This window comes from Erithacus rubecula (assembly GCF_903797595.1).
Source record: "Erithacus rubecula genome assembly, chromosome: 16".
Classification (NCBI taxonomy): domain Eukaryota; kingdom Metazoa; phylum Chordata; class Aves; order Passeriformes; family Muscicapidae; genus Erithacus; species Erithacus rubecula.
The window spans coordinates 6,873,997-6,886,675 of record NC_136668.1 but is presented as its reverse complement, the minus strand read 5'-3'; the positions used below and the strand labels follow the sequence as shown (position 1 = coordinate 6,886,675).

Below are 12,679 nucleotides of genomic sequence, written 5' to 3'. Positions count from 1 at the left end.
AGCAGCAGAGCTCAGTGAAGGCAGCAGAGCTCAGTCAGGCAGCAGAGCTCAGTACAGGCAGCAGAGCTCAGTGCAGCAGCAGAGCTCAGCACAGGGACAGCAGAGCTCAGTACAGGGACAGCAGAGCTCAGTACAGGGACAGCAGAGCTCAGTGCAGGCAGCAGAGCTCAGTGAAGGCAGCAGAGCTCAGTGCAGGCAGCAGAGCTCAGTACAGGGACAGCAGAGCTCGGTGCAGGCAGCAGAGCTCGGTGCAGGCAGCAGAGCTTAGTGCAGCAGCAGAGCTTAGTGCAGGCAGCAGAGCTCAGTGCAGGCAGCAGAGCTCAGTGCAGGGACAGCAGAGCTTGGTGCAGGCAGCAGAGCTCAGTGCAGCAGCAGAGCTCAGTGCAGGCAGCAGAGCTCAGTGCAGGGACAGCAGAGCTCGGTGCAGGCAGCAGAGCTCAGTGCAGGCAGCAGAGCTCAGTGCAGGCAGCAGAGCTCAGTACAGGGACAGCAGAGCTCGGTGCAGGCAGCAGAGCTCAGTGAAGGCAGCAGAGCTTGGTGCAGGCAGCAGAGCTCAGTGCAGGGGCAGAGCTCAGTGCAGGCAGCAGAGCTCAGTGAAGGCAGCAGAGCTCAGTGCAGGGACAGCAGAGCTCAGTGCAGGGGCAGAGCTCAGTGCAGGGGCAGAGCTCAGTGCAGCAGCAGAGCTCAGTGCAGGGGCAGAGCTCAGTGCAGGCAGCAGAGCTCAGTGCAGCAGCAGAGCTCAGTACAGGGACAGCAGAGCTCAGTGCAGCAGCAGAGCTCAGTGAAGGCAGCAGAGCTCAGTCAGGCAGCAGAGCTCAGTACAGGCAGCAGAGCTCAGTGCAGCAGCAGAGCTCAGTACAGGGACAGCAGAGCTCGGTGCAGGCAGCAGAGCTCAGTACAGGGACAGCAGAGCTCAGTGCAGGCAGCAGAGCTCAGTGAAGGCAGCAGAGCTCAGTGCAGGCAGCAGAGCTCAGTACAGGGACAGCAGAGCTCGGTGCAGGCAGCAGAGCTCGGTGCAGGCAGCAGAGCTTAGTGCAGCAGCAGAGCTTAGTGCAGGCAGCAGAGCTCAGTGCAGGCAGCAGAGCTCAGTGCAGGGACAGCAGAGCTTGGTGCAGGCAGCAGAGCTCAGTGCAGGCAGCAGAGCTCAGTGCAGGCAGCAGAGCTCAGTGCAGGGACAGCAGAGCTCGGTGCAGGCAGCGGAGCTCAGTGAAGGCAGCAGAGCTTGGTGCAGGCAGCAGAGCTCAGTGCAGGGGCAGAGCTCAGTGCAGGCAGCAGAGCTCAGTGAAGGCAGCAGAGCTTGGTGCAGGGACAGCAGAGCTCAGTCAGGCAGCAGAGCTCAGTGCAGGGGCAGAGCTCAGTGCAGGGACAGCAGAGCTCAGTGCAGGCAGCAGAGCTCAGTGCAGGGACAGCAGAGCTCAGTACAGGGACAGCAGAGCTTGGTGCAGGCAGCAGAGCTCAGTGAAGGCAGCAGAGCTCAGTGCAGGCAGCAGAGCTCAGTACAGGGACAGCAGAGCTTGGTGCAGGCAGCAGAGCTCAGTGAAGGCAGCAGAGCTTGGTGCAGGCAGCAGAGCTCAGTGCAGGCAGCAGAGCTCAGTGCAGGGACAGCAGAGCTCAGTGCAGGCAGCAGAGCTCAGTGAAGGCAGCAGAGCTCAGTGCGGGGGCAGAGCTCAGTGCAGGCAGCAGAGCTCAGTGCAGGGACAGCAGAGCTCATTGCAGGCAGCAGAGTTCGGTGCAGGCAGCAGAGCTCAATGCAGGCAGCAGAGCTCAGTGCAGGCAGCAGAGCTCAGTCAGGCAGCAGAGCTCAGTGCAGGGACAGCAGAGCTCAGTGCAGGGACAGCAGAGCTCAGTGCAGGCAGCAGAGCTCAGTGCAGGGACAGCAGAGCTCAGTGCAGGGGCAGAGCTCAGTGCAGGCAGCAGAGCTCAGTGCAGGCAGCAGAGCTCAGTGCAGGGACAGCAGAGCTCAGTGCAGCAGAGTTCGGTGCAGGCAGCAGAGCTCAGTGCAGGGGCAGAGCTCAGGCAGCAGAGCTCAGTGCAGGGACAGCAGAGCTCAGTGCAGGCAGCAGAGCTCAGTCAGGCAGCAGAGCTCAGTGCAGCAGAGTTCGGTGCAGGCAGCAGAGCTCAGTCAGGCAGCAGTGCAGATCCTGCAGCCACGCTGCTGCCATCCCTGAGCCCAGCCTGGGTGTCCCTGAGCTCTGGACTCCCCTCTGCAGCAAACATGCCTTGATTAGCTGCTCTGGAGAAGGCCTTTGCCTTCATTCTGGTTGCTTTCTCTTCTCCCATCAGTGATTTTGTGGAGCCCAGCCTTTTGCTGCTCTGCAGAGCCTGATCATCTGGGATTGGTCAGGGGACAATGACAGAACTGTCTTCTTTTTCAGCCCTTCCCACAAAAAAACAACCTGCTTGAAACATTTTTTTTCCATTTGCTTACTTCAGTGCATTGTGTCCTTCTGCTACAGCTTGTCTTTATCACATCATTTTGAAGCACCTGCTCATTCACATTTTTCTATAGCATGAATTGATTTATGAGACCTACCGAATTTGGCATATTTTAATTAAGATCTGGGGTGCAAATGAAAGGTGCCTACCCTTGCAAGATTTAGAGCAACAACTGGACAGAAAAAGCTTTGCTTCCAGCAGGAAGACTATCACAATGAATTTAAAGTAGCAAATAATAATTAACAATAATTATTGCCCTGCCCTGATACAGGCAAAATGTTGAAGTTCCTCAACTTTCAGAAATAAGTGCCCAGCAAACATCATAGAAATGAATCATCCAAACTATTTTGGTTTGTACTTTTTGAGATGCATTATTTGATCATCTTACTGCATTTTTGTTACCATGTAAATATCTCACTGCAATTCATCCTGAACCCAAGAGCAGAATTTTGCAGATGTTTTCAAAATGGGGTTATAAAAAAAATAAAAAGTCTTAAGGTCAAAACTAAAATAATGGGATATTTTCCAGCAATAACAGAAAACAGAATCTGGACAGAAAAGTCCCTGACTGGTTTTAATCAATGGCATTTGCAAGTAATTTTCAGAGGTAGCAATTAGACACAGAGAGATGGAATTAAGCAAGGGCAGTTTTGTGAGTCTCCACTCGGGCTAGAGAGGAGACAAGGTGCTGTCTGCAAGAGATTGTCCTTCCCCATTCCTACTCTTGTCCACTTCCCTTGGCCTTTGGGGAGAGACCCATTGTGCTTCTGTGAATCCAAAGGTGACACTTGCAGGAAAGCTCACCACCTGTGAAGTCCCTGCAAGAGTTTTCCAAAGAAGGAGAGACTTGGTTTTGCTGGGACAGCCATCCAGAACCTCTTGAGTGAAAGATGCAGGAAGAAGGATGCCATGATCAAAGAGCAGCTGACAGCTCTCAGCTTCACTGAGCCTGAACTTTCAGGTGAATCCCTCCCTGCAGAAGAGCTGTCCTCACCACAGGCAGCAGATTTTAATGCAGCAGGGATGATCTCCACTACTCTTCCTGTCCAGACTGGGAGACCCATGTGCCAAGCACGCTGGAAATTTCTTTTTCTGAAGTCACATCTGGGGCCACAGTAATAAATAATAAATCATCTTCAGCAGCCTAGAAGTTAGAGACAGATTTTGATAAAAAGGAACTGAAAGTACTGCATGCTCTCAGAGGTCTTCTGGTCACTGCTTCTGCCTGCAGCCTTGCTTATGAGGAAGCAGAAGCCAGGTATGCAGGGGTGGCACATTGTCTTGACAGCTGGTACACAAACTTGAGAGGTGACAGAAGGTGCTCTTGTTCAGGGGGGGCTTTTTTTTTGCCACTTATCCCAGTGCTGAATCATGGAGTAACTAAAGATGAAAAGCCTGAGCTGTCCTAGACACAGAGAAGGAAGTTGTCTACTGCCTTCTGTCTTGAGAGCTCTTCTCCCCACCCACGCTTGCCTGACTGCAGAGATCTGAAGATAGGCTGTATGGCAGCTGTCATGGCATCAAAGCTTCCTTTACACCTTTTTGTTTTGCTTTTTTGCTTCTTACCAATTCCTTTCTTTGGGCTTTTATTTCCTTCTGCCAGTTCTCCCATTATTTTCAGTCTTTCCTTGATGGCATGCAGCCTTGGTCACACTGGAGTTCCAGCCGTGGCTGACCTCTTGCAGATGTGCACCTGAGATAGTTTTAGCTCCTTTCTGAAAAAACATCCCTTTTTTGGGATGGGTGGGACAATTTCTTCATTCAGCAGCTCCCTTGAACCCCTTTGGTGTGCTCACAACATCCAGGAAATCTCAGATCCCAGACAGATGGAAGGCACGTTGCAAGCTAAACTGGATTCCCTTGAAGACTCTGGATAAGTTCCTGACTCTATCAGAGATGATGAATAAACTTCAAAAAAGATTGGGAAGAAACCTTCTCTTTTGGATTCCTTGCTCAAACCCCAGTCTCTGAGGGGTTTCTCCAGTACTGCTTCCCTGGGGCTGTTTCTTTGTGAGTCTGTGCCACCCAGTGCCTCAGGTTTGTGCTTTTTGATTGACAATGGGGCATTTTCCTCACTTCCCAGCACCAGCTTCCTCTACTCATTGCAGAGAAGGTCAACAGGCCCCATGTGTGACAGTCACCTCCTGGGCTGAGCTTTCCTTGGGAGCTGGCTTGGTGTGGCTGGGACATCTCCCTTTCCTGTGCCCCAAGAAGAATATCCAAGAATGAGAAAAAAGTGCGAATTTTTCCAAGATATTTGCCTGACCAGGGAGTTCAGTTTCAAAAGTGATTTGGATACTGAGAAACTGAAGTATGTGACTGGAGAGCTCAGTGCACCCTCATGCCCTAAAGTTCTCCATAAGCAGTTTGGGGTGCACAAAGAACCCAACACACTTGGAGGTGTGAGCCCAGATCCCAAAACCCCAGGTGCTGACCCACATTTGGTCTTGGGCAGTGAGGGTGCAGCAGGTTTTTTTGCACAGCCCAGGCTCACCCAAGCTGCAGTGAAATCCAGCAAGAAATCAAGTGCCAAAGCCAGATTAGTGTATGTCCATGATGAAGAACAACTGCTAAAAATCAAGGTTTTCTGCATGGAGCCTAGACCTGGACCTGGACCTGCCCCACCCCAGCAGATGTACAGGTTGGGAGCAGTTGCCTGGCACTGTGCTGTGGCTGCTCCAACTTCTTGCTGTCCTTTGCAGTGGCCTGGCCAGGAGCTGAGCCACTGACATCAGTCTTGGCCATTACTGAGGTGTCTTTCAGCCCCTTCCTTGTTGACCACTTGCAGATCACTGTGGGACAGTGAGATCTTGTGGGTGGCATCTCAGAGTGAGGAAGGTTTGATGTGTACCAGGTGCAGAAAAAACGTTGTAAAACAGGTGTTAAAATGATGCAAAGCCCTCTTAAGCTCAGAGGAAAGAGAGGTCTGCTGAGAAGGCAGGGAGCTGTGGGACAGGGAGACAAGAGCTGGAACTTCAAGAAAACTAGAATGCTGTGCAGGACTATCCAAGGAATATCCAGAAGAAAAGCTGTGAAGTGAAGGAGGGAGGAGAAGTGTTTGACCACGGCAGGCTGGGCTCCCATCTCTTCCCAGGCTTGCCTGCAGCTGCAGTGCAGAGGCTGCAGGTGCTGCTCACCCTGGGTGCTTCTGCAGCTCCTGCTGCACCCCTGCCCAAAGCCCTGTGCTCCCCAAGCCTGGCTCAGCTGGGGAGTGCTCTGGGCAGCTGCTCATGGGCTGGTGGCAATGCCTGGTGGCCTTTGGCTGCAGGGCACCTTCCCTGCCCCCTGAGCATTGTGAATGTGCAGCTGGTGCCTGTGAGCTGGCACATCTCAGCCAGTGGGTGACCCAGGCCAGGACAGCCTGAGAGAGCCTCACACTGGACAGCATGTGACACCCCTTCAGCTCAGCCTTCTTCTCTGTCCCTTCCTCTGTTAACACAGAGACTCTGCACGTGCTTTCTCTCTAACCACCCCTTGATCACCCCGTGGGTACTTCTGGAGTCAGAGGGGGAGATGCTTTCCACAGCCAGTGCTCGCTGTCACCTGAGCAGCTGCTCACTGCTTTGGGTGCCTCTTGCCATCTACAGAGCAGCTCCATGGAGTCTCTGAAAGTAGCATCCAGCCCATCTCAGTCTTCCTGCCAGCTGGTGCTTCTAGCAGGTGAGAAGGAAGGAGGCAGGCAGAGCAGGACAGAGCAGGAGGGATTTGGCTGCCTGCTTGAAGACCCAGACCTAAACCAGAGCTGGAACATTGATGTTGCAGGCGCCTGGTTAAAACAAAGAGTAAATACGCATGTAAAGCCTTTATTTTTTTCCATTCATCACGATGCACTTTTTATTTCTGACCTTAGCCTCAAAAACTGTTGACATCTGCCAGACATGTTCTGTGATTTCTCCCCTTTTCCCCTCCAGATGTCCAAATGGATTCTTCGGACAGAGATGTTTGGAGAAACTGCCTTTGCGATTGTACATGCCAGATCCTGGGCAAAGTATGTTTGAAGACAAAAAATGCACCACACTACTTAAAACCTCCCGGGCACAGCGGTGGATGTAGAGTGGTCTAGTCAGGGATGGCTCTTGGTGTCAGCTTTGGGTAGGGCTTAGGGCTGCAGGTAAGGGTGAAGGCTGAAAGCAGCAGACAGGAGCCGTGGAAGGGATCAGCAGGGGCCTCACTTCAGCCTGTTTGGGTGTCATTTTGCTATCTTGTTTCTCTCTTTCTGGTTTTCTCTCTTCCGGTAGGTGTCCGATCGAATTCACAGGAGACCGGTGTCAGCATTTCGCAATGGTCAGCTTCTCCAGTATGTCTCTTTCTACTTCTCTCTCTCCTTGTTGTTGTAGCTCTGTGTCATGTCCTTAAAGCAGGTTCTTCTGTTCTCCAAGAGCCCTCTTCCCATCTTGTGCACTCCCAGCTCTGCTTGGTCCCAAGAGGAGCTGTGATGTGTGCAAGAGCAGAACTGGGGCTCCTCACCTCCCCGTTTATTAGAAGGGGCTCTGCTTTCATTTCTGACTCAGCTGGGTGTTGCTTTGCCCTTTTCAGGCAAAATGCAAACGAGGCCTGAGTTTATGTGGTGGGTGTGCTGTATGAGGTGAGCCTGTGCTGTGTGTGGAGCTGGGGCTGCCAGCATTGCTATGCTGGCACGGACTGTGCTGGGCAGGGCAGCATTTGGGCATTTTCCCTCTACTATGCAGGGCAGAATTTGGGGATTTTCCCTGTGCAGGGCAAGGCAGGATTTGGGGATTTTTCCTGTGCTGGGCAGTATTTGAATATTTGCCTGTGCAGGGCAGGATTTGGGCATTTTCCCTGTGCTGTGCAGGGCAGAGTTTGGGCATTTTCCCACCACTCCTTCCAGGGGGATGTGAGTCTCCTTGAATCAAAGGTGGAGATCACAGCCAGGGTGTGACTGTAATGAAATCACTTTACAGCTGTGGCACAGAGGTCACACTGGTGGCTGCCACTGCCTCAGGGCTTCCAAACCTCACTGCCGTGCAGGATACAGGATAAAGCTGCCAAATGGACATCAGACCATGTCCCTCCTGGACCCAGAGCTGTTCCTGTCCCTCCGAGGTGGTTGGACAGCCTATGGGATTCAGCCTACAGTGACCCATCTTTAAAGCATTCAGTGGGTGTAAATACCCTAAAGCCTTTGCACTTAGTGCTTCCCAGTTTCTAGTTTCCAGTTCATACAGGTCTCACTTACAGATATAACTGGCTCATGGTGGTCAAGGTGGATAATTTTTCTGGGTCATTATTCAGTCAGTGTCCCAGCATCAGTGGGCTCCTGGTCAGGGTAAGGACTGACCTGAAAGGAAACCTGTGACCGTCCCTGTGACCCTTCTGTGCCTGTCCCTGAAACCCATCCTGCCTCCAGGCTGGCTGCTTGGACCCACCACAAATGGTGGGTTTAAAAAGAGGCTTTTTAAAAAGAGCCAAGAAAGAGGCTTTAATTAGTGGTAACCAGAGGAGAAACTCCTCTTCAAGATGGCTCCTTGATTGCCAGAACCCTTTTCCCACTGCTCTGTGAGGAATCCTGCAGTCCTCATCCTGAACTGGCAATTGCAGGAGTCTCATTAGCACGTGCTAATAGCTGGCAAGTGCTGGAATTACACTCCCTTGCATGGAGCATACAGAACAAGATGCAAATGGACTTAGTGGGGCCCTGGGGACAGCTCAATGTTTTTACATTGCCTTTTGTTCCAAATTGGCTTCTGAAGTTGAAACCTCCATTGATTTATCCTGCCAGACTCCAATATCCAAGCAAGCTGTTTTTAAAATGACAACCCCAAATGTTCTATTTTGATCTTTCACCTGATGCTGAAGGGTTTCCTTCCCTCTTGGAAGCCCTGGGTGTCAGGGCCCTGGCTGCAGCCAGCAGTGGGATGCTCACCCCATGGAGCTGATTTAAGCACATTTCACGAGGTGGTGCCCAACAGGCTTAAACATTATTGCTGCCATGCTGCAAAACCAAAACGGGTGAAAATGAGTTTTATGTCAGGAAAATGCTTTTTTGAGAGCATTAATGGCAGGAGTAAATGGCATGTGGTTTTTTTCCCCCCAGCTTGCAGAATCCAGCTTTTTATGGGACTGAGATTTGTTTTAATTTTATTCACGTGTTGGAGGAACAATGCCAACTTTAAAACTGACACATGTACATTTCCTTACCTCAAGTCTGCTTTAACCACAGCATAGTAAGGTAAAAACAGATTAACAATCCAGGCTACCTGTCTGAACTTGGATAAAATTCATACAAGAAGATGATTCATATGTGTTTAGAGCTGTTTTCACTTTCAGGTCACAGTTGGGTAATACAGATAGCAGCAGCACTGAAGAAAAGCTTGCATTGAACTTGCTGTTTTTCTGAGTAGGAGAAGCATTTCACTCAAGTGTGGACCCTGCAAATGCTTGCCTTCTACTTTGATCAATAATTAGGGCACAGTAGAAGTTGCTGATGTTCCATAATTCACTCAATGCTTCATCCCATATGGGCTTTGACAGGTCAAAAACTGAAACAGATTAAAAATGAGGTTCAGGCATTTCCACTAGAAATAAAATAGCTCTGTCCTGATTCATGTTTTAGAACACTGCCAGCATTTGACAGCTACTTAAATAAGGACACCTATATTGGTGTTGTTTTGAATGTATTTGGGGTATTTCAGGTTTTCAGGCCTAGATTGGATCCTCCTGATTCTTTAATATTAATATTAAATATGACAATGAGTTTTAGTAGGTATATCCCAGGGCTGAGTGGGAGTCTCTGCAGAGTGAGCTAAATCGAAGGTGTTGTTCTGAAAAGATATGACAGATATTTTACTGAATTTGGGCCACAGATGGAGATGGTCCAGCATTGTGCCAGGTGTTGTGTGTCCTCCTTTTGGGAGCAGCTTCCTACCTGGTTTAATCCCTTATTCACATTTTGCTCAGGTAAAGCTCCCCATGTTCTCCAGGAGTTCAGGCTGTCTTTGTCTCTTTGACAGGGAGATCTGGAGATTTGTTTTGCTCTGACTGCCCAAAACACCTGCTAGACCACTGCAGCCATTAAGATGAAAATTAGGTGTATTTAGGTAGCTTTTCTCACATGTGCTATTTCTTTATGTTGCTGTTCCAACCATATGAGCAGGTCCCTACTGCCAGCCCTTCTGGATATCGGCACCACTACTTGAAAATGAAGAGAAAATGGGGTTTTTTACAGATGGGGTTTTTCCCCTCATGTCACACTCACACTGTTGCTGTTTTCTATCAGATTGGTGCAGAGAAACTTATTAGGAATTGTATTAGTGAAGTAGCTCAGAGATCCCCCAGTCTGTCCCAACTCTGTCCACACATAAGGCTGATGGATCAAGGTTAGGAGATAATTTTGTTTAGGCTTCAATTAACCTGAGAGAAGAAAACCTTATAAAGGGACATTAAAGCAATGTTTAAATCAGTTGAAATTTAAACTGCAGAGAATTAGTGGCAGTGAACAGAGGGGACAGTGATTGCAATTGCTGTGTGAAACTGAGGAATGCCCTGGCAGATGAGAACAGAGAGAGTTATTCCCATAGCTGATGAGTCATGAAATCTTCTTACTAAAACATTTTTCACATCAAGGTGCTCATGACTCTGTCTCCACAGACAAACTGGTGGGAGCTGCTGTCAGATGGCTCCTGTGGCACAGGTACCTGCAGAGCCACAGGTGTCTCTGTCCCTGCATTAGTGAGAGCAGAACAGCTCAAACTCTGGCTCCACAGCCAGAATGAATCCACAGCAGTGGTACCCATGGGCTGTTTAGCCTTCATCTGCAGCCAGATTTTCCTCTCTTCTGGTGCACCTGTGTGAAGAGTGCAGCAGTATCCAAAAGGGTCAGGAGTTCTTTCTGAGAGCTTCTGCTGGGTGCTGGAGGCTCACCCAGTGCAGAGCTCCTGGTCCAGCTCCACAGGCACAGCTGTGGCTTCCAGCTCTTCCCAGAAGAACCATGTCCAAAATAATACTAAGAAACTCTTTTCTCAAAGCTGTGCTGGCCACCTGTATTTCATTGTTCTACACTGGATCAAGATCCACCTCTGTCTTCTCTCTTCTACAAACAACTTTTCAGGTCTTTGTTAAATCCTCCTGGAGATTTACTTGCCAGGCTTTGGGCTGGATGGTTGTAAAGGTTTTGTAAAACATGTTGGCAGCTCTTTCAGTCGTTGTGCAGCTGAGATCCTGGAAGTTAAACGTGGTCAGCAGGAACATTTATATGTTTTCTAAGTCTGCACATTTGGATTCTTTCCACTTGTGATTTATGGAACAATTTAGAAAATTGGGATAAAGTTTTATATTTATGCTTCCCCCTTGCCTGTGGAAACTGAAACTTCATCTTAACTTTGCTGTTTATTCATCTCCACAAATAATCATCACCAATCTGGAGGACAAATGTCATACCATTCATCTTGGTTAGTGAAACATTTTCATTTTCTACTTTGTGATCGAATTAAAATTGCAGGCTGTAGCCTGCCTGTAAACACCCTAGAACAGAGCTGACATTCATATGCAATGTCATCTAGCATATTATCCATTTTTACCCCATATTTAATTCTTGGTTTCTTCACAAATTGAATTTTAATTTGCAGTTGGAGCCTTCCTACTGGAAAGAGAGCAGGATTTTCAGGTGTCCCTTGGGAGAGCAGCTTTGTCTTCAGCCTGTTCCCACCCCTGTCGTGGAGCAGTGTGGGTTCATTGGGTGAGAGGCTTCTTGTTTTCCTGGAAGATGGTCCTTTCCCCCAGCAGTCTCCAGGCTGTGGCCAGGGGTGTGTTGGTCACCACCCTGACTGGCAGAACTGACCCTTCTGGTGGGTGGTCTCAGGAACCTGCCTCCTGTGCTGAGGTGAAGTGTCCTTGTGAGCAGAGGGATAAATGCTCCACTTCAAGCTCATCTGGGAGAGTCTAGAGCTGAGTTTTACCTTCTCTGTTCACCTCACTTATTCAGCAGTGGCTTCCTACCTGCTGTGACTGCAATACAGAAACAATATGTGAAAGATTACTTCTTCATTTTATGTAAATTTCTGCTTCCTCTTTCACCTCTCACTCATCTGACCCCCAAACCAATCTTTAGCAGCATTTTAAATTCCACAGACATTCTGCAGCTTCCATTGAGTGACAGAGTAACTGCTGACCACTGAATTGCAGGGTGCTGCCTGTGCTCTGCTGTGGCTGGGTAATTACAGGGTGTTGGTGGTTTGGCATGGCAGGGTTATCCCTCTCCCCAGGACACAGCACAGGTTACCCTTGGCATCTCCTAAAGCTAATTGCATGCTCATCCACAGCAGATTTTGAATACTCTGTTGTTATGTGCTTGGACTCTTGATGCCAAATGAATTTGTTTTATTGCTGCAGTACTGGAGGAGGTGAATGGCTGTGGAGTTTGTGGAACATTTACAAACTTTCTGTTCTTGGAGGTCCCATGTGTCACCCAGCTCTTAACACAGGCACAGTGTCCTGTCCCCATGGTGACCCCTGTCTTGCATTGCTCCCTGTATACCCTGGGAAAAAACCTGAATCAGAGTCCTGCAAGTGCTGCTCCTGTCAATACGATTGATCTGCAACAAAATTATCATCAATTTATTATCTTGCTAGTCCTCAGATGTCAATTCTCCACTTTGTTTCTTGCCTTGGAGCATGCTCTGTGTCCCAGGGAGCGTATTTTGAGGGAATAATGTGCAGTAACTAAACATCTTATTGACGTTCTTGGGCAGTCTGAAGGCCAAGTGAGCAGAGCCACAGTTTTCACAGCTGTTTGCTAAGGCTTTTATCCTTTTTAATCATCCTATAAATCTACAGTTCAGTGAGAATCATCTTGCTTGAGGTGTTACAGGAATACATTAAATTAAATGTTTTTGTCTGTTCATCTTTTAAAATAACTACGATACATCATAGTCACTGCAGATGAAGTTAGTGAAGAACTTCATATTTTGTCTGATGCTGAGAAAAAGCATTTTCAGAAAGATTCAGGAGGCACATTTGGAATGAGATTTTCCAAAAAACCCCTCATGTCCCCAGTGCAGTTTGCCTGGGGAGTGCCACAGCAGTTCAGGGGTGCCCCTTGCCCTGACCAGGGAGGATGTGCAGACAGAAGGATGATGATGATGAAGGTTATGAGAAAAATGCTGTGCCCCTTTCCTCAGCCTGCAGCTGCCAGCTCAGGGCTGTCTCACTCCAGTTTATTTGCCTGGTAGCCTCTGGATAAATTGCTTCCAATGGAGCTTGTCCTGTTGAAGCTGGAGAGAACAAG

At 49.2% G+C, this 12,679-nt stretch overlaps 1 protein-coding gene across 6 annotated transcripts in view; it reads left to right on the top strand.

Annotated features, from left to right (window-relative positions):
• NRG2 (neuregulin 2) overlaps positions 1–12,679 on the top strand; it is a 151,141-nt gene that overhangs the window by 124,957 nt on the left and 13,505 nt on the right. For 4 of the 6 annotated variants that reach the window (XM_079319492.1, XM_079319490.1, XM_079319494.1 and 1 more), the window contains one exon: positions 6,348–6,424. In XM_079319492.1, coding sequence (XP_079175618.1) covers positions 6,348–6,424 — 77 coding nt within the window. Of the gene's footprint in view, positions 1–6,347; positions 6,425–6,674; positions 6,734–12,679 lie in introns of all 6 variants that reach the window. The other 2 variants (XM_079319495.1, XM_079319491.1) reach the window with 1 other exon arrangement.